Source organism: Centruroides vittatus, unplaced genomic scaffold (genome assembly GCF_030686945.1).
Source record: "Centruroides vittatus isolate TY-2023 unplaced genomic scaffold, ASM3068694v2 contig_2157, whole genome shotgun sequence".
Lineage (NCBI taxonomy): Eukaryota > Metazoa > Arthropoda > Arachnida > Scorpiones > Buthidae > Centruroides > Centruroides vittatus.
Genome location: NW_027121345.1, coordinates 197253 through 215814, shown reverse-complemented (window position 1 = coordinate 215814; position 18562 = coordinate 197253). Strand labels below are relative to the sequence as shown.

At 36.1% G+C, this 18562-nt stretch overlaps 1 protein-coding gene across 1 annotated transcript in view; it reads right to left on the bottom strand.

Moving 5' to 3' along the window:
• Window positions 1-3515: 3515 nt before the first annotated feature.
• LOC136970753 (sorbin and SH3 domain-containing protein 2-like) overlaps window positions 3516-18562 on the bottom strand; it is a 122720-nt gene continuing 107673 nt past the window's right edge. Inside the window, exon 13 of the mRNA XM_067265206.1 lies at window positions 3516-3664. Coding sequence (XP_067121307.1) covers window positions 3537-3664 — 128 coding nt within the window. The 3' untranslated portion in view covers window positions 3516-3536. The remainder of the gene's footprint in view (window positions 3665-18562) is intronic.

The window sequence follows — 18562 nt, the reverse complement described above, 5'->3', positions numbered from 1 at the left end:
CAAGGTGTTTGATAGTGTGTCTGCTAGTCGTTGGTCTAATAATGGAAGCTTGGTCACATAGTTCTTTTTATTATTATACGTTTAACTGATGAAGGCCATTAAAGACAGTCGAAAATGTTTTTACAGTATTAAATAATTTGCTGCATTGTTAGAAAGGTGGTACTTTTTTTATAGTTCCCATGCAAGCCACTGTCCGTGATATCTTTACTATTTATAAGCTGAAATACTTTTTTTCGTTTATAAATACTGATTAATAAATTTGTTTGGCCCATCACTGGTATGCATCAACATTTTCTCCAGGGAGAGATCTGCATTAGTGATTGCCTGAATAATATACTTTGCCAAACTGCACTTCCACTTGTCCAATAAAACATGTTTCACGATAATTAAACACAACTTCATTAGCAGTTTTGATATTTGGAGTTTCTTGTAGTTCTCTGCAATTGTGATTTCATCATAATGTAATGTTCTTGTATACTAATGTCTAATCCAAAACTTGTTTGATAGACTATCTCACAGCATTCTGGTTAGAAACATCTTTATTTAAAAAAAATTGGATTACAAATGCATTTCGGGTTGGTTTACATTTCCAACCCCTCTTCAATGCTATATGAAAGAAACAATAATATAAGTAGAGCACAACATTATCTAGATATCGCAAAAAAAGGGATTTTTTTACATAACAAACATTTACATACCATAAAATGGCATAAAATTTCTTTCTCAATACTTATATCATCCATGAACATACATAACATTCCAGTATTCTACATAAAGTCATTTTCATTTGTAAATCATGATAATTTACAATATTTAGTTATATAAAAAACACAAAATACATAACTATATTAAACCATATATTAAACAAAGTGTGGAAGAAGTTATGGCTGAAGGTATCGAAGAATTCTCAACGAGAAGAGCCTATCGCTGTATCGTTAGGTTGACAATTTGGTCAACCTAACGATACAGCAGGACTAGGAGATGTAGACGAGCAGGATATAAGGATTTACTGCAGATTTCTGGTGAGAGCCTTACCAATAACAACCTTCAAGAACTGACAGAACAAGGAATTCGCGTAGAACTGAAAAATAGAGATTCTGAAAGCAAAGAACCCAAAAAATTTCTCTACAGATTTCCTTAGTAAAAGTTTGGTAACGATAACTGAAAGCATTGATCAAATTGTAGCAAATGATCCAAATTTTGAAAGGAGTGAAAAGTAAAACAAGACATTTTGGATGCAATCTCCTGCTACTGACATTTGCTTAATGAAAGAAAAAGCAACAAATGAAACTTCATGACTTTATTGCAAAAAAAAAAAAAAGCATTTCAGAAAAGTCAGGACCTTCATCACAAAAAATGAACCTTTACAATTCTGTGTGTATATGTTTATGTATATTATTATGCAAATTAATATAAAAATAACTTGAAATTAAAGTAAAATCTGTTTAATTTTGATCGTGTGTTTACCTATCCCCATTTACTCTATGTTAAAATGACCTTGTTTAATGCTGTTTTGCTTAGCACTTTGTCATCTAGGAATGCATCCCCCCCACGTTAAGCAGGGCCTTACTGTATTAATATGCATAAATTATATAAATTTAAATTCACATGGTCCAAAATACATTAGTCATTGAATTATTTCTTCAAGGTATCTTCATTTGAAATTTTAACAAAAATTCAAGTTAAAAATGATGCAAGCTTGACAACATTCTTGGCTCATTTCCAAATTTGTTATGTGAAGTGACCAATGTTTCAGTTGATCGGTGTTTGGATAATTGATGCTCTACTGTATTTGTGATTTTTAAATAAATTTTTGTTTGTCTCCTTTATAATAAATAAATTTATCTAAGTAAAAATTGAAAGTGTCTGTAAAAGTAATTTTTTAAAATATCCTTTTTCATAATAGTTTTAATACTTATTGCTATAATCTAGACATGGTAATCCTTAAATATACTTGTACATTTAAGGATTGGGTCACAGTATATGCAATATACGTGTGGCCCAAAATTTAATGACTTCTTCCAATGTGGTCCAGAGAAACAAAAAGGTTGGACACCCATGATTTAGATATAACCTTACTCGGTTAAACATGGCACTGGCTGGGGACGACTCCTACGTCCACAGCCTAAGAACATATCCACAACAGCACTCAGCCAGCTAATGTATTACCCGGTGAGGTATATATATAATAAACATCAATGCCCAATGAGTATATAATGAAATAACAATTGACCGCATGAAAGATCGGGCTAGAATTTGGCAAATTAAATAAAGACCAACAACTGCCGAATTATCGGGCTAGCAAATGGCTATAGTAATATTAATAATTTAAGTTAATTTGGTACTAGAGTTAGGCGTTAGGCGCCATCTCTTGCTAAATTTAATAATTAGAATTTTAATTAAATAATTTAAATAAATTTAGGCTTAACTGGAAGAAAAGAATTGGCCCGAAGCGGGATTCGAACCCGCAACTTCTGCTATCCGTGCAGACACGTTACCAGTTACGCTACCCGGACCTTCGGTCCGATCCTCCCCTTCCAGTTGATATAAGATTACCGTACGACCATCGACGGCTATTACAATGCCGGCTGGGGACACATTAATTGCCCACGTCCTCCCAAAGGCACTCAACCAGCCATCGCAAACCCCGTACCAAATCTAGTACCAAATTAACTTAAATTATTAATATTACTATAGCCATTTGCTAGCCCGATAATTCGGCAGTTGTTGGTCTTTATATATAACGGGTTAGTTGTTGTTTATTTATATGTATACGCCTTGCCGGGGTTTGCAATGGCCGGTTGAGTGCCTTTGGGAGGACGTGGGCAATTAATGTGTTCCCAGCTGGCATTGTAATAGCCGTCGATGGTCGTACGGTAATCTTATATCAACTGGAAGGGGAGGATTGGACCGAAGGTCCGGGTAGCGTAACTGGTAACGTGTCTGCACGGATAGCAGAAGTTGCGGGTTCGAATCCCGCTTCGGGCAGATTCTTTTCTTCCAGTTAAGCCTAAATTTATTTAAATTATTTAATTAAAATTCTAATTATTAAATTTAGCAAGAGATGGCGCCTAACGCCTAACTCTAGTACCAAATTAACTTAAATTATTAATATTACTATAGCCATTTGCTAGCCCGATAATTCGGCAGTTGTTGGTCTTTATATATAACGGGTTAGTTGTTGTTTATTTATAGGCAAATTAAATGATTAATATAAAGTAATATGTCATTAGCGAGAGGCATTAGACACCATCTCTTGACTAAATTAATAATTTTAATTTTAATAAATTATTAGAACTTCTGGAATAAAAGAACTGACCTGGGGCAGGTTCAAGCCCCACCCCTGGTCAGTTCTTGCCTACTGGTATTTATGCTTCTAATAGCTGCTCTGGAGATATGGAGTATATAGTGGGATGGATTATGCAGTGATTTATTTGTTCTAGCAATTTTTTGCAAGTTATACACTAACTTGAGTTACCTGTATGATATATACTTTATTCTATATTTTCATTTTTTTATAATGAATAATCTTAAATTTATGTACTCACTGCTGTTTCTTGCCTTTTTCTTAGCTCTTCTTCTTCAATATATTCTTTTTCTAAGTTACGAATAGGACTTCGATAATGGATATTAACTTCTGTTTCTTGATACTTATGTGGAGAAACTACAGTAAAAAAAAACTATTAATCTTACATTATTTAGATAGAATTACATATAAAAATATTTTATCCAAGTTTACATATAATTAGCTTTTGTTCAGTTAAGTTTGCTCATTTTCCTTGCAAACTAATCTTTGTTATGAATTGATCATGAAAGAAAGTAGGAAAAAAGTAGCTAATGTAATAAGAAAATAAAGACACTCAAAAAATTTTCAATATCAATTTATCATTATTATTTTAAATAATATGATATTTCAATAAATCTATTATAAACTATCTCCTTTTCAAATTACTGGAGCAAACAAATAAAAACAAAACCTTTAAATACCAGTAAAGTTCTGTTACTGGTATTTAGAGGTTTTATTTTTATCTTATTCAATAAATGTATTCAAATATTATGTTCATTTAAACTTTTTCAGTGATTATAGAAAAAATCATATTTAAAAGAAGTCTTATCAATCACATTGAACACATTAGTAAATGTTAATATATGAATTATTTTATTTATAAAATTTAGATATGATTTAATAACATACTTCATTTATTGAAAAAGCAACAATTTCTGATATAATTGGTATAACAAATGTTCTGTTCACTGTGCCTGATGCAAGGTAAAATAAATACACAGTGGTGCCTCATACTTCAAATTTAATTCATTCCAAAAGGCCATTCCAACTCTAAATTGTTCAAAGTCCAAAGTAATTTTATACATTATAAATAATGAAAAATGAATTAATCTATTTCCAGACCCTAAAGAATACTCATTTCAATATACTAAAAACAACAAACATACATAATTTAAGATAAAAATAACACAATTAAATGCCCTAATAATAAATTATAAAATAAAAACTGTATAATAAAATGAATATTACATTTATTGGTTACACACCAACTGCAACATCCAACACATAACTACCAGATCCACTACATGTGGTAAGTTCCTTTTTCACCTCGATTGTCAAAATTACAATCTTCCTCTTAGACTTTGTTGCTTCCACACACTTTTTAGATGTCATGATTGATAAGTAAAGGTCATATTACGTTGAACAGAAAGTTTCTGCATATCAAATAAAAACAAAACCTTAAATACCAGTAACAGAACTTTAACGACTGGTATTTAAAGGTTTTGTTTCTATTCAATTGCTCCAGTAATTTGAAAAGGAGACAGTTATAATAGTTTTTGCATATTTTTAACAGCTGTCATTATTTAACATAGATATGTGATTTAAATACAATTGATAAATTTAACATGATTGCTAATATGAGATTGTATTCTTTACATAGAAGCTTTTGTTTGGATAACATTAAGGTGAGATGTTTCCAGATGAAAAGCATATCATACATATGTTTTACAAGTTTTGGAAAGGATAACAGTAGAGCATCGATTATCTGATTACCGATCAACCGAAACATTAGTTAACCAAAAGCATTCCTGTCGAAAAATTCAAATTTCTGCTAGTACTATGGCATCACAGCACTCTCCCCCTCCCTGCCAATCTAAACTGTAGGCCTAGTTTAATGTACTACATTATGTAAGGTATGTATTTGCAAGACATGTGATACAAATTATATACAGTACAGTTTTGTGTTTAATATGTTTTTCATAAATGATCAGTTATCCGAACAACCCCAGTCTTGAATTCTTTTGGATACTCGATGCTCTACTGTAATGTTATGCAAACAGTAGAAAAATTTAGTGTTTAAATTGTATGGGGTTCCCAAAAGCTAAGGACAAGAAGAAATTTCAGGAAGTAATTGTTAAAAATTGATGAACAACACACAATATATATAAGGAAAGCTAGAACATTTTTAAATAACTTTCACAAAACCTTTCACTCTTTCCAGCAGTTTCTTTAATCCATTAGATAGGAAAACAAACGTTTTCAGCTATTTTAAATGGCCTTCTTCAAATTCTATAACATTGGAATGTCAGTTAACAATTATTCGAATGACATCATTGTTTACAAAAGTTTTCTTCTTTCTTATGATGTCATTGTTTTTTACAACAGTTTAAAAAATACAGACATGGATAAAATTGAAATAAAATAAATAAATGTGTAAATTGCTAACAAAATATAGTTTAACGACTATTATTATTACACTTCACGCCAACGTACAGTAATGAATGATTGACACATCAGTGTTGCGACGTTACAAACGGTACACCTTTCTCAGGTACACCGGAGCCAAATACGGCACCACTATCTATATTTTAAATATTTTGGGGTTATTACGTCATCACAGCATGTTTCTACATCTATAATCGTTATTGCAATTTTAATATATATAAGGAATTCCATCCACGTGCTTTACGTAATTTAAATAGTCCGTTAAAAAGCTAACTGTTCGAAAATTACAGTATTCGATTTTCGCCTGAAGATGACAGCTGTACGCTGTTGAAAGTGCTTGCGAGTACATGTGAAATATTACAAATCACCATTTGTAATGCCACAACACTGATGTGTCAATCATTCATCAGTTTAACGACTTTAAAACAAATAAATGACTATTGCCAATAAGATTAAAAAAGTAGATAAGTGCAAAGAAATGTTTACAAATTGATAAAATTAAATAACTAGATAAATTTAGAGAAATTTTAACAAGTTCATAAGATTGCAACAAATTCAATGAGATGAAAACATCACGTGGTTTGAGAAGGATGGTTTAGCCCATTTTATTTAAGGGGTAATTGAGGAGTGATTGTCAAGTGATGGAGAGTGAGTCGACATCTCTGCTGTTAATACACTTTTCTTTGAAGGATTTTGCAAAGATTTCTAGTGTTTCTATTGTTCTTAGTTTGTTACTATCGAGCATTGATATTATAATCTTAGCCTCTTCCCATTTGGCCATTATATTTGGATAGTTTGCAAATTGAGCTAGGGTGGTATTGTTTGTATCGTATTTATGTTCAGCTCTCCTTTTTGTAAGTGATCTGTTGGTTGAGCTATGTATGTTAAGTTTTTGTTCAGATTAAATCTGTTGTCCTCTAGTGGAACTGAGTATATTCCAGGTCTTCTGGCTTCGCTGCATTTATCTTTGGTATTAGCCAGAAGTTTATATATCAAAGGATTAAAGAAACTGCTAGAAAAAGAGTGTAAGGTTCTGTGAAACCTAGAATACATATAAGTAAACACATCAAAAATAAAGCAAAAACGGCCCTGAAAATATTTGAGCATAACACAAAAGTAAAAGTGAGAGACAATTTGAGTCAGAACAGATGGCATTAATAATTCAAGCATTTTTTTCCACTACATATGCAGTTTGAATTATGAAGCAAATTTTTGTTGAATTTAGCATTTGAAGTGTTCTAGTGTTGAAAGTTAGGAGGTACAGTACCACTGTATTTTCTTTGATTTAAAATTCTCAGATAAAAGTTGTAATGTTTGCAATTTACTAAATGCTTTGCTATTACTGAAATCAGGTCTATTTCAGTAAGCTCACAACTGCTACTTACTTAACACTGGTTATTATTAGATAATTTTCAAGTTTGCTTGCCTGACGATGCTTGTTTAACACAGGTGAAAATGTTTGCAATTCATGTTTAATTTTCTCGCTGGTATCTTAGGTTTTTGTAGTGTTCATTTTATTTCAGTAATATCAAAGCATTTAGTACATCGAGAAAAATACCCAGGGTATTTCTCCCGAGGTTCTATTGAGACTTCCTCCTTTACTTGTTTATTTAGGCTGAGGCAAGGAGGTCCTTTGTAAACACAAGTACACAGTCTATCCCAAAAGTGCACTGACTTTTTATTTCAAAGTACACAAGAGTTACATTAAACTACAAATGATTTCCTTCAAAGTATGACCTTTGTGAGATCACACAGTGATTCCAAAGTTTTTTCCACTGATCATAGCAGTACTTGAAATTGTTTTCTGTAAGGGTGTTTAGTTCATCAATTACAACTTTTTTGAAGTTTTCCGCTGACCTAAAATGATGACCTTTTAACTTGGATTTTATCTCAGGAAATAGGTAGAAATCATACGGAACTAGGTCCAGGCTGTATTTAGGTTGTGGGAGTGTGGGGACTTTTTCTTGGCCAAAAACTCTCAAACTGATAGCTCTGTGTGAGCAGAAGCATTGTCATGGCGCAGCATCCAATCTTCTGCAATGCCCCTGCGAACTTGCTTGACCCATTTTCAAAGACATCTTTGTAGAAAACCTGATTGTCTGTCTTGAAGGTAAAAATTCTTTGTGGACATTTCCATAGCTATCGAAAAAAAACAATAAGCATTGTCTTTTCCCTGAATCTTTGTTCCATCTAAACACCATGTTTCTTGATAAAGTGGCATCTCCATAAGATTTGGTTAAATCTGCAAATGTCTTGGTTGCAGATTTCTTGAGTTTCACACAAAATTTTTATAGCACAATGTTGTTTGAGATTTTTCTCCATTTCAAACATAACAATGTGTTAAAACACCGTCTTATACAAACATAGATTGTGCACATTTGACTTAACCAATCAACTTGAAGCAGGTCTGTATATGCTGCTAAGAAATCTAGCAACATGAAAATGCCAATTAATGATATGTTAAGCTGCTCAGTCATTAAATAAAAAATCAGTACACTTACTTTTGGGACAGACTGTGTATAACAGCCAAGTTATTACAGGCCATGTTCTTTTGGTCACTTATTTTTGTTGAGGAATATGTTGTAGGAAGAATCCTTTTGCTGAATTTTGACAAAATATTACCTTCGTTTATGTTTAATGAACACTATTTAGTCTCCTATCCTATTCACCATTGGCACATGGATAAGTTAATCTTTTATCATTAGGATTATATCTAATTTACAGATGGATCCAAAACTTGTAAGCAAATGTTCAAGTAAAGGCTTGTTTGTTCCACTGGGCAACTTCTTTACTATACTTCAAGCTGAGCTGCTAACTACCGTATTATTTGATGCTTTTGCACTATTTTATATAGCTGTCTTCTAAATAAGGCTATCTATATTGTTTCTGACAGTCAGATTGCCTTGAAAGCACTTATTCTTGTCAAGTTACTTCAATACTTGTTCAGTAGTGCTGTCTACAACTCAATGAACCAGCTACCTGAGTTTTCTTTTGTGGGTGCCATGAAAAAAAGGATATCATTTCAGGCTTTAGGGAACAGGTACCATTTGAAACTAAAGATCAAATTTAGAATACTGAGGATGATAAAATACAGCCTTAAAAACCAAAATAACCAGCAGAAAAAGGTGAAAGAGCTAACATTTCCACCCATGTTGAATGGGCATCATCAAGCTAAATGACCCTGTAGCTGTTAAAACAACAGGAGATTGCCATACAAGTGTGAAGAGGGGAAGTGATGTAAGAGAGAGTGGGGAAAGGATAGTAAATTTACAGTTTGTAGAACAACTCCATGCAAGGGGAAAGGAATCTACATTGCAAAAGTTGTGGGCAGCATTGTAAATTTCAATCTGCTCTACATGTCTGAGAAGTTGTTACTATGTATGAGGCATGCATGACAAAATGCAAGTCTGTGTTGGGGTTAAAGGCAAAGATAGCTAACGCAGTGTTGTCCAATCCTTTCAAGGTTGGAATTCTGATGCTATTTGAGGCAAGTGTTTAAAGGGTGCATTGTAGCACCTACGTATTCCAAGTTGCAGTTTGTTCTGTGATCAATAATGGGGATAGAGTAGATGCCTGGTTAAATGTGCATGTCAAGATGGTCTTTAGCATTGTAGAAGATACTGAAAACTGAGGGACTTCTTTAAAAAGCTAAACAAAAATTATTGTTTCTGGATATTTCTTTGTACAGGGCAGCTAGTCTTCTGTCATATATGACAGTCTTGTATACAGTGCCCCAGGTGCAAATGTTCAGCATGACAGAAGTTGCAGAGGAAAAACAACATATAAGGCTTTTAATGGTGTGTGGAGAGTAGCCATCTAGAGTAATCTCATCATTGCATATGATCAGAAAAGCCACTCAAATATACATTTCCTTAATACCTCCTTTACATTACAGGATGGAAGAGTCCACACAGAAGTATTTTAAGTGTTTGGAGCTCTTTATCCCTGTCTTGTGTGTCAGATGAATGAGTGAAGGCCCTTACAAAGAATTCTCTCAGTTTTCAGTATCTTCTACAATGCTAAAGACCATTTTGACATGCACATTTAACCAGGCATCTACTCTATCCCCATTATTGATCACAGAACAAACTGCAACTTGGAATACGTAGGTGCTACAATGCGCCCTTTAAACACTCGCCTCAAATAGCATCAGAGTTCTGACCTAAAAGGATCGGCCAACACTGTGTTAGCTATCTTTGCCTCCGAGCCAACACAGACATGCATGCCTCATATATAGCTCCACTCAGTAACAACTTCTCAGACATGTAGAGCAGGTTAAAATTTACAATGCTGCCCACAACTTTTGCAATGTAGATTCCTTTCCCCTTGCGTGGAAGATGTTCTACAAATTAAATTTACTATCCTCTCCCTCCCACTCTCTTACGTCACCTACCCTCTTCACACTTGTATGGTAATACCCTGTTGTTTTAACAGCTACAGGTTCATTTAGCTTGATGATACCCATTCAACATGGATGGAAATGTTAGCTCTTTCACCTTTTTCTGCTGGTTATTTTGGTTTATATGGCTTTTTGTTTAATCAAGTTTACCCAGTTGTGAGTGGTTGTGTTCTACTGAGGATGATGTTAGAGTAATCCATTGTTCTATTAATACTATGAGTCCACAGCTGTATCAGTATCTAGGATGATGAGAATGACTAACTGGCAAAAGAGACGTACAGGGTGTGGCACGGGAACTTCTTTATTTGAAATGTGCACCACACAGCAGCTGTTACTCCTTGGAGAGTGGAGTTGAGCACATTCAAAAGGGTGGGGCCTAATGTTTTTTGTACAGTTAGTATAGTAACGATCATGCAGCGGACAAGAGAGGAGCGCACATTCACCATGACGTCTTACTTTTCCAATGGCCGTTCGATCATTGCAACCCAGCATGCATTCAGGAAACAGTTTAATATTGCACCTGCAGGTCATGTTTCCAATTGAAAACCAATTGTTCAGTGGGTGGACACATTTATGGATACTGGTAGTGTACAGAAAAAGAAACCAGGACCTTCAAGAACCACCAGGACACCAGAAAATATCGAGAGAGTAAGGCTGGTAATTTTGAAATCCCCTAAGCAATCTGCATGCAAACATGTAGCTGCGCTTAGAATTGAGGGATGTGTGGTTCCAACAAGATGGCACCACAGCTCACACGGCACAAATGTCAATGACTATCTTGTGCAAATACTTCCTCGAACGTCTCATCTGTTCGAGAGGCAACCTTTAGTGGCCAGCATGCTCGCCAGATTTAGCCCTTTGCGATTTTTCCTTATGGGGATATTTTAAATCCATGCTGTATACCAATTGTCCAAAGACCATGGGTGAGCTAAAAAACAATATTCGTGCTGCTACTGCCAACATAGACACAGACATGCTGGACAAAGTTGACTGAAACTTCAGATTTCAACTCTCCAAATGTATTAACCAGAACTGAGGCCACCTTCAAGATATCATTTTCAAAACCTAATGAAATAAAACTTTAAATGTACCTCTATGTAAAGAAAAAAGAATTAAATTGATATCTCCAATACTTTTCATTTTATGATTTTTTAAAATAAGGAAGTTTACATGCCACCCTCTGTACAAAGATGGTTGAACTCTCCATTAGTTACATCAAAGGTAGTCTACTGCAACAATTGATGAAAAGCTAGCAGAAGAGCTGGTCCAATACTGCAATAGGACATTCAACTTGCATTTTTCTGTCTGATGTTGGCATAACTCCTGTATGTACAAACTGGTTGATGATTCAAATCCTAACTGGTCACATGAAGTTCTCTATTATTAGCCCAAATTTGGGTTAGTAGATTATTTCTGCTACTGTGAATACCCATGTGCAAATGTTTTACTTAGACTTCAATGTTTGAGAGGATTTGGCTTAAATGAAGGTTATGGTCTTCTACAAAGAAAATAGTTGAATTGTTCTGTAAATAATTTCCTAAAAAATCTAAACATTCTATTAAAAGTTCTACCATATATAGAATTTACATAAATGGGTTTATTAAGGATTTACAGACTGTTTCACTAATACTTTTCTAGGACTGGTATATGACATTTTTAAGTTTTAATGTATAGCATATATTCAAGACAGAAACTGAAACTTCTGTTTGCTAAAGACAAATAAAATAAAACCAACTTCTCGGACAATCCCTGGAAAAGATAAATCAACACACTAAAAACCTTTTTTAAATCCCAGTACAAATAGCTTTAGATAAAAACTGACGTTTTCAACCAAAACTTGGTCTTTGTCAGGCTACACGTTCAAATTCCAGTTTTGAATCTTACACTAGTCAATAGCCTGACAAAGACCAAGTTTTCATCGAAAACATTAATTTTTATCTAAAGCTATTCGTACAGGGATATAAAAAAGGTTTTTAGTGTGTTGACAAATAATATAATATGTAAAATCTAGCCATAATGCTTGCATTGGTTTATGTTTGTATTTGCAGCCAAACTGTCCTTGGATACATGTTGTACCATAAATACACAATTTCTGAAACCTTCATAAACAGAGGAAGCCCCACGACTAGACTATGCTATAAACTACTGGTTAAAGAATTAGAATGTGAATTTATGCAATTGTATATGAACATTAACAACATACTTTTTATTTGGAGAAACAGAGTGAATGTCACAGAATTCTTAAAAGACTTCTGTGTGGACTCTTCCATCCTGTAATGTAAAGGAGGTATTAAGGAAATGTATATTTGAGTGGCTTTTCTGGTCATATGCAATGATGAGACCAAATGAGTTATTACAAAACCTTAATAATAATCCATTTGGTCCCACATTTGCGCATGACCAGAAAAGCCACACAAATACACATTTCCACAATACCTCCTTTACATTATAGGCTGAAAGAGTCCACACAGAAGTATGCTTCACGCCTACCTTTTATTCCCTGTACATTCTGTGTAACTCTTATGATCTTATACAAGACAAACTTGCATCATTCAAATCATTAATACAATGGGCACACATGCATTGTACTATCATGTGGAGTGTATATCTAAGGAATTAGTAAGAATTACTGTCTTTTTCATCAAGCACAGCTTTTCCTGCAGATACATGACACACTTCTACAGCACTATGCATTTTCAACACAGGAGATCATCATCATGTTCTGGAATGAGCTGTATAATCAGCTCATTCCAGAACATGATCGAGGTTCCTACCATCAACTTACAAACCACCTGACACTTCTCCAGCTGTAAAACATTTCTTCTACTCCAAAATTCTACTCTAAAAAAATTTTTTGGCTATGTCCAGAGCCAACTTCAGGCTTACATCCACAGAAAAAAGAAAAACAACCTAGAGCAAGCCAAGAATTCTATGTTCTATTTCCAGAATATTGGTAAAAATTGTCTCAAAATTTTCTTTTGAATTTTTAAATGAGATAATTACTAAAACTATAACTGATATAAGCCTGAAATTTTACATGAATACTTATCTTCTTATACAGTTTTAAAATCCAAAATTTGGCTGTAAAACAATGTTTTCTTCCAGAGTTATAAGTAATTGAAATGTGGCTTCATTTTCATGAGAATGAATTTTACTTAAACTTTGATGAAGATTTTTTGAACAGAGTACATTTTGTTACAAGCTTTTGTTAGTATATCTGAACCATCCACTTGAAATTGTCTTATGCTACCACGTTTCATGCTGTAATTGTTCTTACTCAAGAAACCATTGGATAAACCTACTTTCATTCCTAAATAATCTATGGGTGCATTTAGAGTGCATATCTTGTGGTGGGTAAAGCCCCCCCCCATGTAATTATGTATATCTTATCATATTTTATAATGTAACCGTTAATATTGTTTCCATTAACCCTATCGTTATAACTATTTTACCCATTTCTAAAATATCCTCTTCTTGGCGAGTTTTGGGCTAGTACGCGATCACCCACCCCAGGGTCAAAGGGCAGAAGGAAGATTTTTGGCCCTTCGAAACGGACTACAAGAGTGGAAGCACGTGCGGAGAGAGAGGAAGTCGCCGGTAAAGAAAAAAAAAGGAATAAGAGAAAGAGAATCAGAGTTGTGTTCAAGGACTGGAGTGATTAAGAAATAATATAGGTATTTGCCATTGGATGTTTTGCCTTTCCGAAGGAATTCCAATTAATCAGGTTATGTTTTTCATTAATCATAAAAAAACTTCCCAACTCGCCAAACAAAGAAGAGGGGTCTTCTTATAACATAACTATCCTATGTTTCTTCTTTTTTTTTTATCTAACATTAGTCCTAGTCTAATTTAAGTAGATTTAAGTAGTACTATTAAGAGATTAAAACAGATTGTGAACCGACCGCTTTCAGGGCTTGAACGTGTAACTCGTACTACACACATTGTGGATGAAAAAGGGTCATCGGCTTAGTCTTTGTAATTTACGATGATAAACGAATAAAACTGTTACTACTATCGTTTAATTGTAATACGTGTGTATCTGTGATATTATTTTATAACGTGGTTTTCATTAACCTGTCACACCACATAATTGGCGTCCGCGACAGGATACGTGTATACCTTATATGTACTGCTGTACGAGTGTGAGTAGCTATCTGTAATATTTATTTGTAAAAAAAAAAAAAAAGGTGTGTAAAGTTTAACAATTGTTGTAATTGCAAAATGGAGGAACAAAAAAGCTTGGGTGAGCAGCCCTCTAGCAGCCATCAAGAAGCCCCGATTGTCTCTGGGTTTTTGGGAATGATTCCCTTCTTCTCTGCCGAGAGGGAGTCAATCAGCGTCGCCCAATTCTTCAACTGTTTTGAACAAGTCGCCAATTTGGCAAAGTGGGACCAGATCACGAAACTTGTGACATTGAGAGCCAGACTAAAGGGTAAACCACTCGCATACCTTTTTGAAAGTGAGTCCTTCCATGGGTCAGACTTTGAAAAAATAAAGGAGGATATAATTGAGCGCTTTTCCCCACAGATAAATAATACAAATGCCGCACTAGAAAGCTTCATTCAGGTCGAACAGAGGAAAGAGGAACCGATCCGAAGTTACACTTTTAGACTGAAGACCGCAATGGAGACACTTGAAAAGAGTTCCCCCTCTACAAAGACATAAAGGGAAACATGTTGAAAGACCAGTTTTTGCAAGGGCTGACCCCCCCCCACATTCAGAAGGATGTCATCCGAACCGATCCACAAACGTTGGGGGATGCCGTGGAGTTAACTGAGAAAATAGTGAAGCAAAGAGAGAGATATTTGAAACGAAGCGAGGTTAACTCTTCGGGCATTGAGGAAGAGCCTGAAGAATGCAAAGTTAATAGTGTCAGTGGAGATAAAGGTGGCCCCCATCAAGCAGAAATGAAACAAATGAGAGCAGATATCGAAAAACTGACAGCTACAATCGATACTCTAAAAACTCAGATTGAGGCTAGTAACAGAGAGAGAAAGGCAGGACCTAGGTGTTATAGGTGTAACTCACTAGGCCATATAGCTAGAAACTGTAAATGGCAAAGAGATTTAAACTAGGAAACCCCAATGATGATGGCCAGGGTCAACGGGGTAAATACCAAGTAAAAATGGCCAACAGTTTAATACAAAGTCGTGGTGGATTACCCTTGTGCACAGCGGAAATCAACAATCAAACCGTGAATTTCCTCATCGACAAAGGAGCTGAGCAGTCAGTAATAGATGAAGAATTGGTAAGCAGAATGAATGACACTGATGCACGAACCTACCACATTAACGTCTTATTAAAAGGAATAAACAGTACGCCGACCCTCTGCTCGACGGGAATTGAATTGACCATGGTTAACTCAGAAGGGAAAGAAGTGAACCATGATTTCATCATTTACAGCATTGAACCCACGAGGGAATACCGTGGGGTATTGGGATAGATTATTTTTCCAAAGATAGATCAATCATAAAGAAATTAGATAGAATTGTACAAAACCAGGTGAGACATGCTCCCACGGTACAGACAATCGCCCTATCATACAATGAAGTGACGGATGACAGATTATTAGACAAAGTGGATCTCTCTGGTGTGCCTAGCCCGTGGAAGGATGAAATAAGGAGCATAATTATAAAATACAGAGCGTGCTTCTCGTTACACGTGAGTGACTTGAATGGGACTTCGAAATTCACTCACCAGTTTAAAATAACGGATAATAGACCTATACACACCCGTCAATATAGAATCCCTCACATCCTGTTACCCAAACTGAGAAAAAAAATTGATGATTACAAGAAGGCCGGCATAATTGAAAACAGCACCTCCCCATGGAATTCCCCGATACACTTGGTGCAGAAGGACGATGGAGACATCCGATTAACTCTCGACCTACGGAAGGTCAACGAAATCATAGTTGGCCAAGACTTCCCAATGGCCAGAGTGGATGATATTCTGACCCAGTTCCAAGGTAGCGTCATATTCTCTGTATTAGATCTTAGCTCAGGATACTACCAGATCCCGATTGATGAGAAGTTGAGAGAGATATTCGCATTCACGACCCCCTCAGGCAAATACCAACTCTGCCGTATGCCGCAAGGGGGGAAGAACAGCGGGCGCTACTTCCAAAAGGTAATGAACACAATCTTGTTTGACATAATCGGAAATGGATGTTATGTCTTTCAGGACGACATCGTACTCTACTCGAAGACGGAGCAGGAACACCTCGAACTCTTAGACGATGTCATTCGCCGAATAAAAGACCATGAGCTAAAGCTAAAACCCGAAAAGTGTCACTTGTTCGTGAAGGAGATAAAATACCTCGGCCACCTAATTAATGCAAAAGGTATCTCACCGGACCCGAAAAATGTGAAAGCTATAAGGCAGATAAAGCCACCAACCAATGCGAAAGAAGTGAGGAGACTTATAGGGATGATAAACTATTATCGCCCGTTCATGAAGGGTCTGTCTGGGATAATAAATAAAATAACAAAGCTAACTAGGAAAGGTGTTAAGTTTATTTGGACCAATGAACATGAATCTGACTTCGAGAAAATAAAGGCCATAATTTCTGAGGCACCCACATTGGGTCATCCTGATTTTAATGCTGAGTTTCAGCTATATACAGATGCAAGCGATAACTGCATTGGTGGCACTTTACAACAAGAAGGTCCGAACATGGAGGTAAGACCGATTGGGTTCTACAGTCGGAGATTAAATGGAAGTGAGTTGAACTATTCAACAATAGAAAAAGAGTGTATGGCACTCGTCTTTGCACTGAGACACTTCCGCTACCTCATCCTCAGAAGACCAGTAAGGATTTTCTCCGACCACCGCCCACTGATGTTCTTGAAGAACATGCAAAACAACAATCGGCGTCTAATGAGGTGGGCCTTGGAGGTTTCAGAATATAACTGCACAATCAGACATGTGCGAGGAGCTGATAACGTTGTCGCTGACTACTTGTCAAGACCAGAGAGCGAAAGTGCAGATGTGGCAAGCAACAAGTGTGAGAACATACATAATATTATAGTGCTTTCCCAAGAAACGGACCCACTCTTTGGGCCCATAAAGTGCACAATATAGGGAAACAGGAAGGACAGCGACAACCCGCCTCTATCTATCACCGATTTTGACATAATCGACGACTCTCTCTTCTTCGTTGGAGGCAATGACAGTGACAGGTCCCGCTTTAGGGAGTGCATAGGGGAGGACGCAATTGAAAAGGTCATTAGTCTTCACCACGATAGCAAGTTAGCAGGACACGGTGGAGTGTATAAAACTCACCAGCACGTGCAGAGAAGATACTATTTCAGGAAAATGTGGGACAGAGTCAAGGAGTATGTCAGATCTTGCACTGTTTGCCAGAAATATAACAGGCATAAAGGGAAGGCACCAGTGCAGGAATTTAATAAAACCTGTCGCCCAATGCAGGTGCTGGGGATGGATCTGATTGGGCCCGTTCCTAAATCAGACCTTGGAAATAGATACATCCTTGTGGTAATCGACCTCTTCTCGAGGTACGCCGAAGCCATCCCCATCCCACAACAAACATCCGAAATAATCGCTGAGGCCTTGTTCGACCATGTCATTTGCCGATTCGGTTGCCCGCAGACACTGATATCAGACAGAGGAGCAAATTTAATAAGCCGAGTTATAGAAGAACTATGCACGAACTTGAGAATAAGGAGGAAAGTCACAACATCGTATAGGCCCACATCAAATGGTGCAGTGGAGAGGGCCAACAAAACAATAGTAAGCATCATATCGAAGATATCAGATGGCGACAATCGAAACTGGGACAAGTATATACCTGCTGCAATGTTCGCCTATAGGAATAGTGTAAACTCCATGACACATGAAACGCCAAACTTCATCATGTACGGATTCGACCCAGCCTTTCCGCACGAAGTTAACATCGAAACACCATCGAGGGAAGGTGAGAGTGTAGAATCATACTGTGAACAACTTGGAGAGAATGCGTATAGTATACGAATCCACTAGGCGGGTTAGTGAGGAGAGAAAACAAAAGGCACGCGAATATTGGAATAAAAATAGGAACGTAAGAAAATTCGTAGTTGGCCAGAGAGTCTGGTTATTGAGGCCCCACAGCAACCCGAAGAGGAAAAAATTCTCCCCAAAGTACATAGGCCCTTACCGCATTACCGAAGTAGTCAATGATGTCAACGTCAGAATCAGTGCGGGAAGTAATAACAACGAACAAACCATTCACATAGACAGAATTAAACCTTACTTCAAACCACACCTTGATAGAAACCATAAAAGCCAGGGGAGAGCGAGGGGTATGCAAATGGACCATGGATTAACGACTATGGATGAGGGTGACGAATTTGATCCCCACATCATCTCAACTACCAGAGGCAGTTGGGAATGTGATCAAAATTCAACAGGGTTGCAACACGAAACAGCCAGAA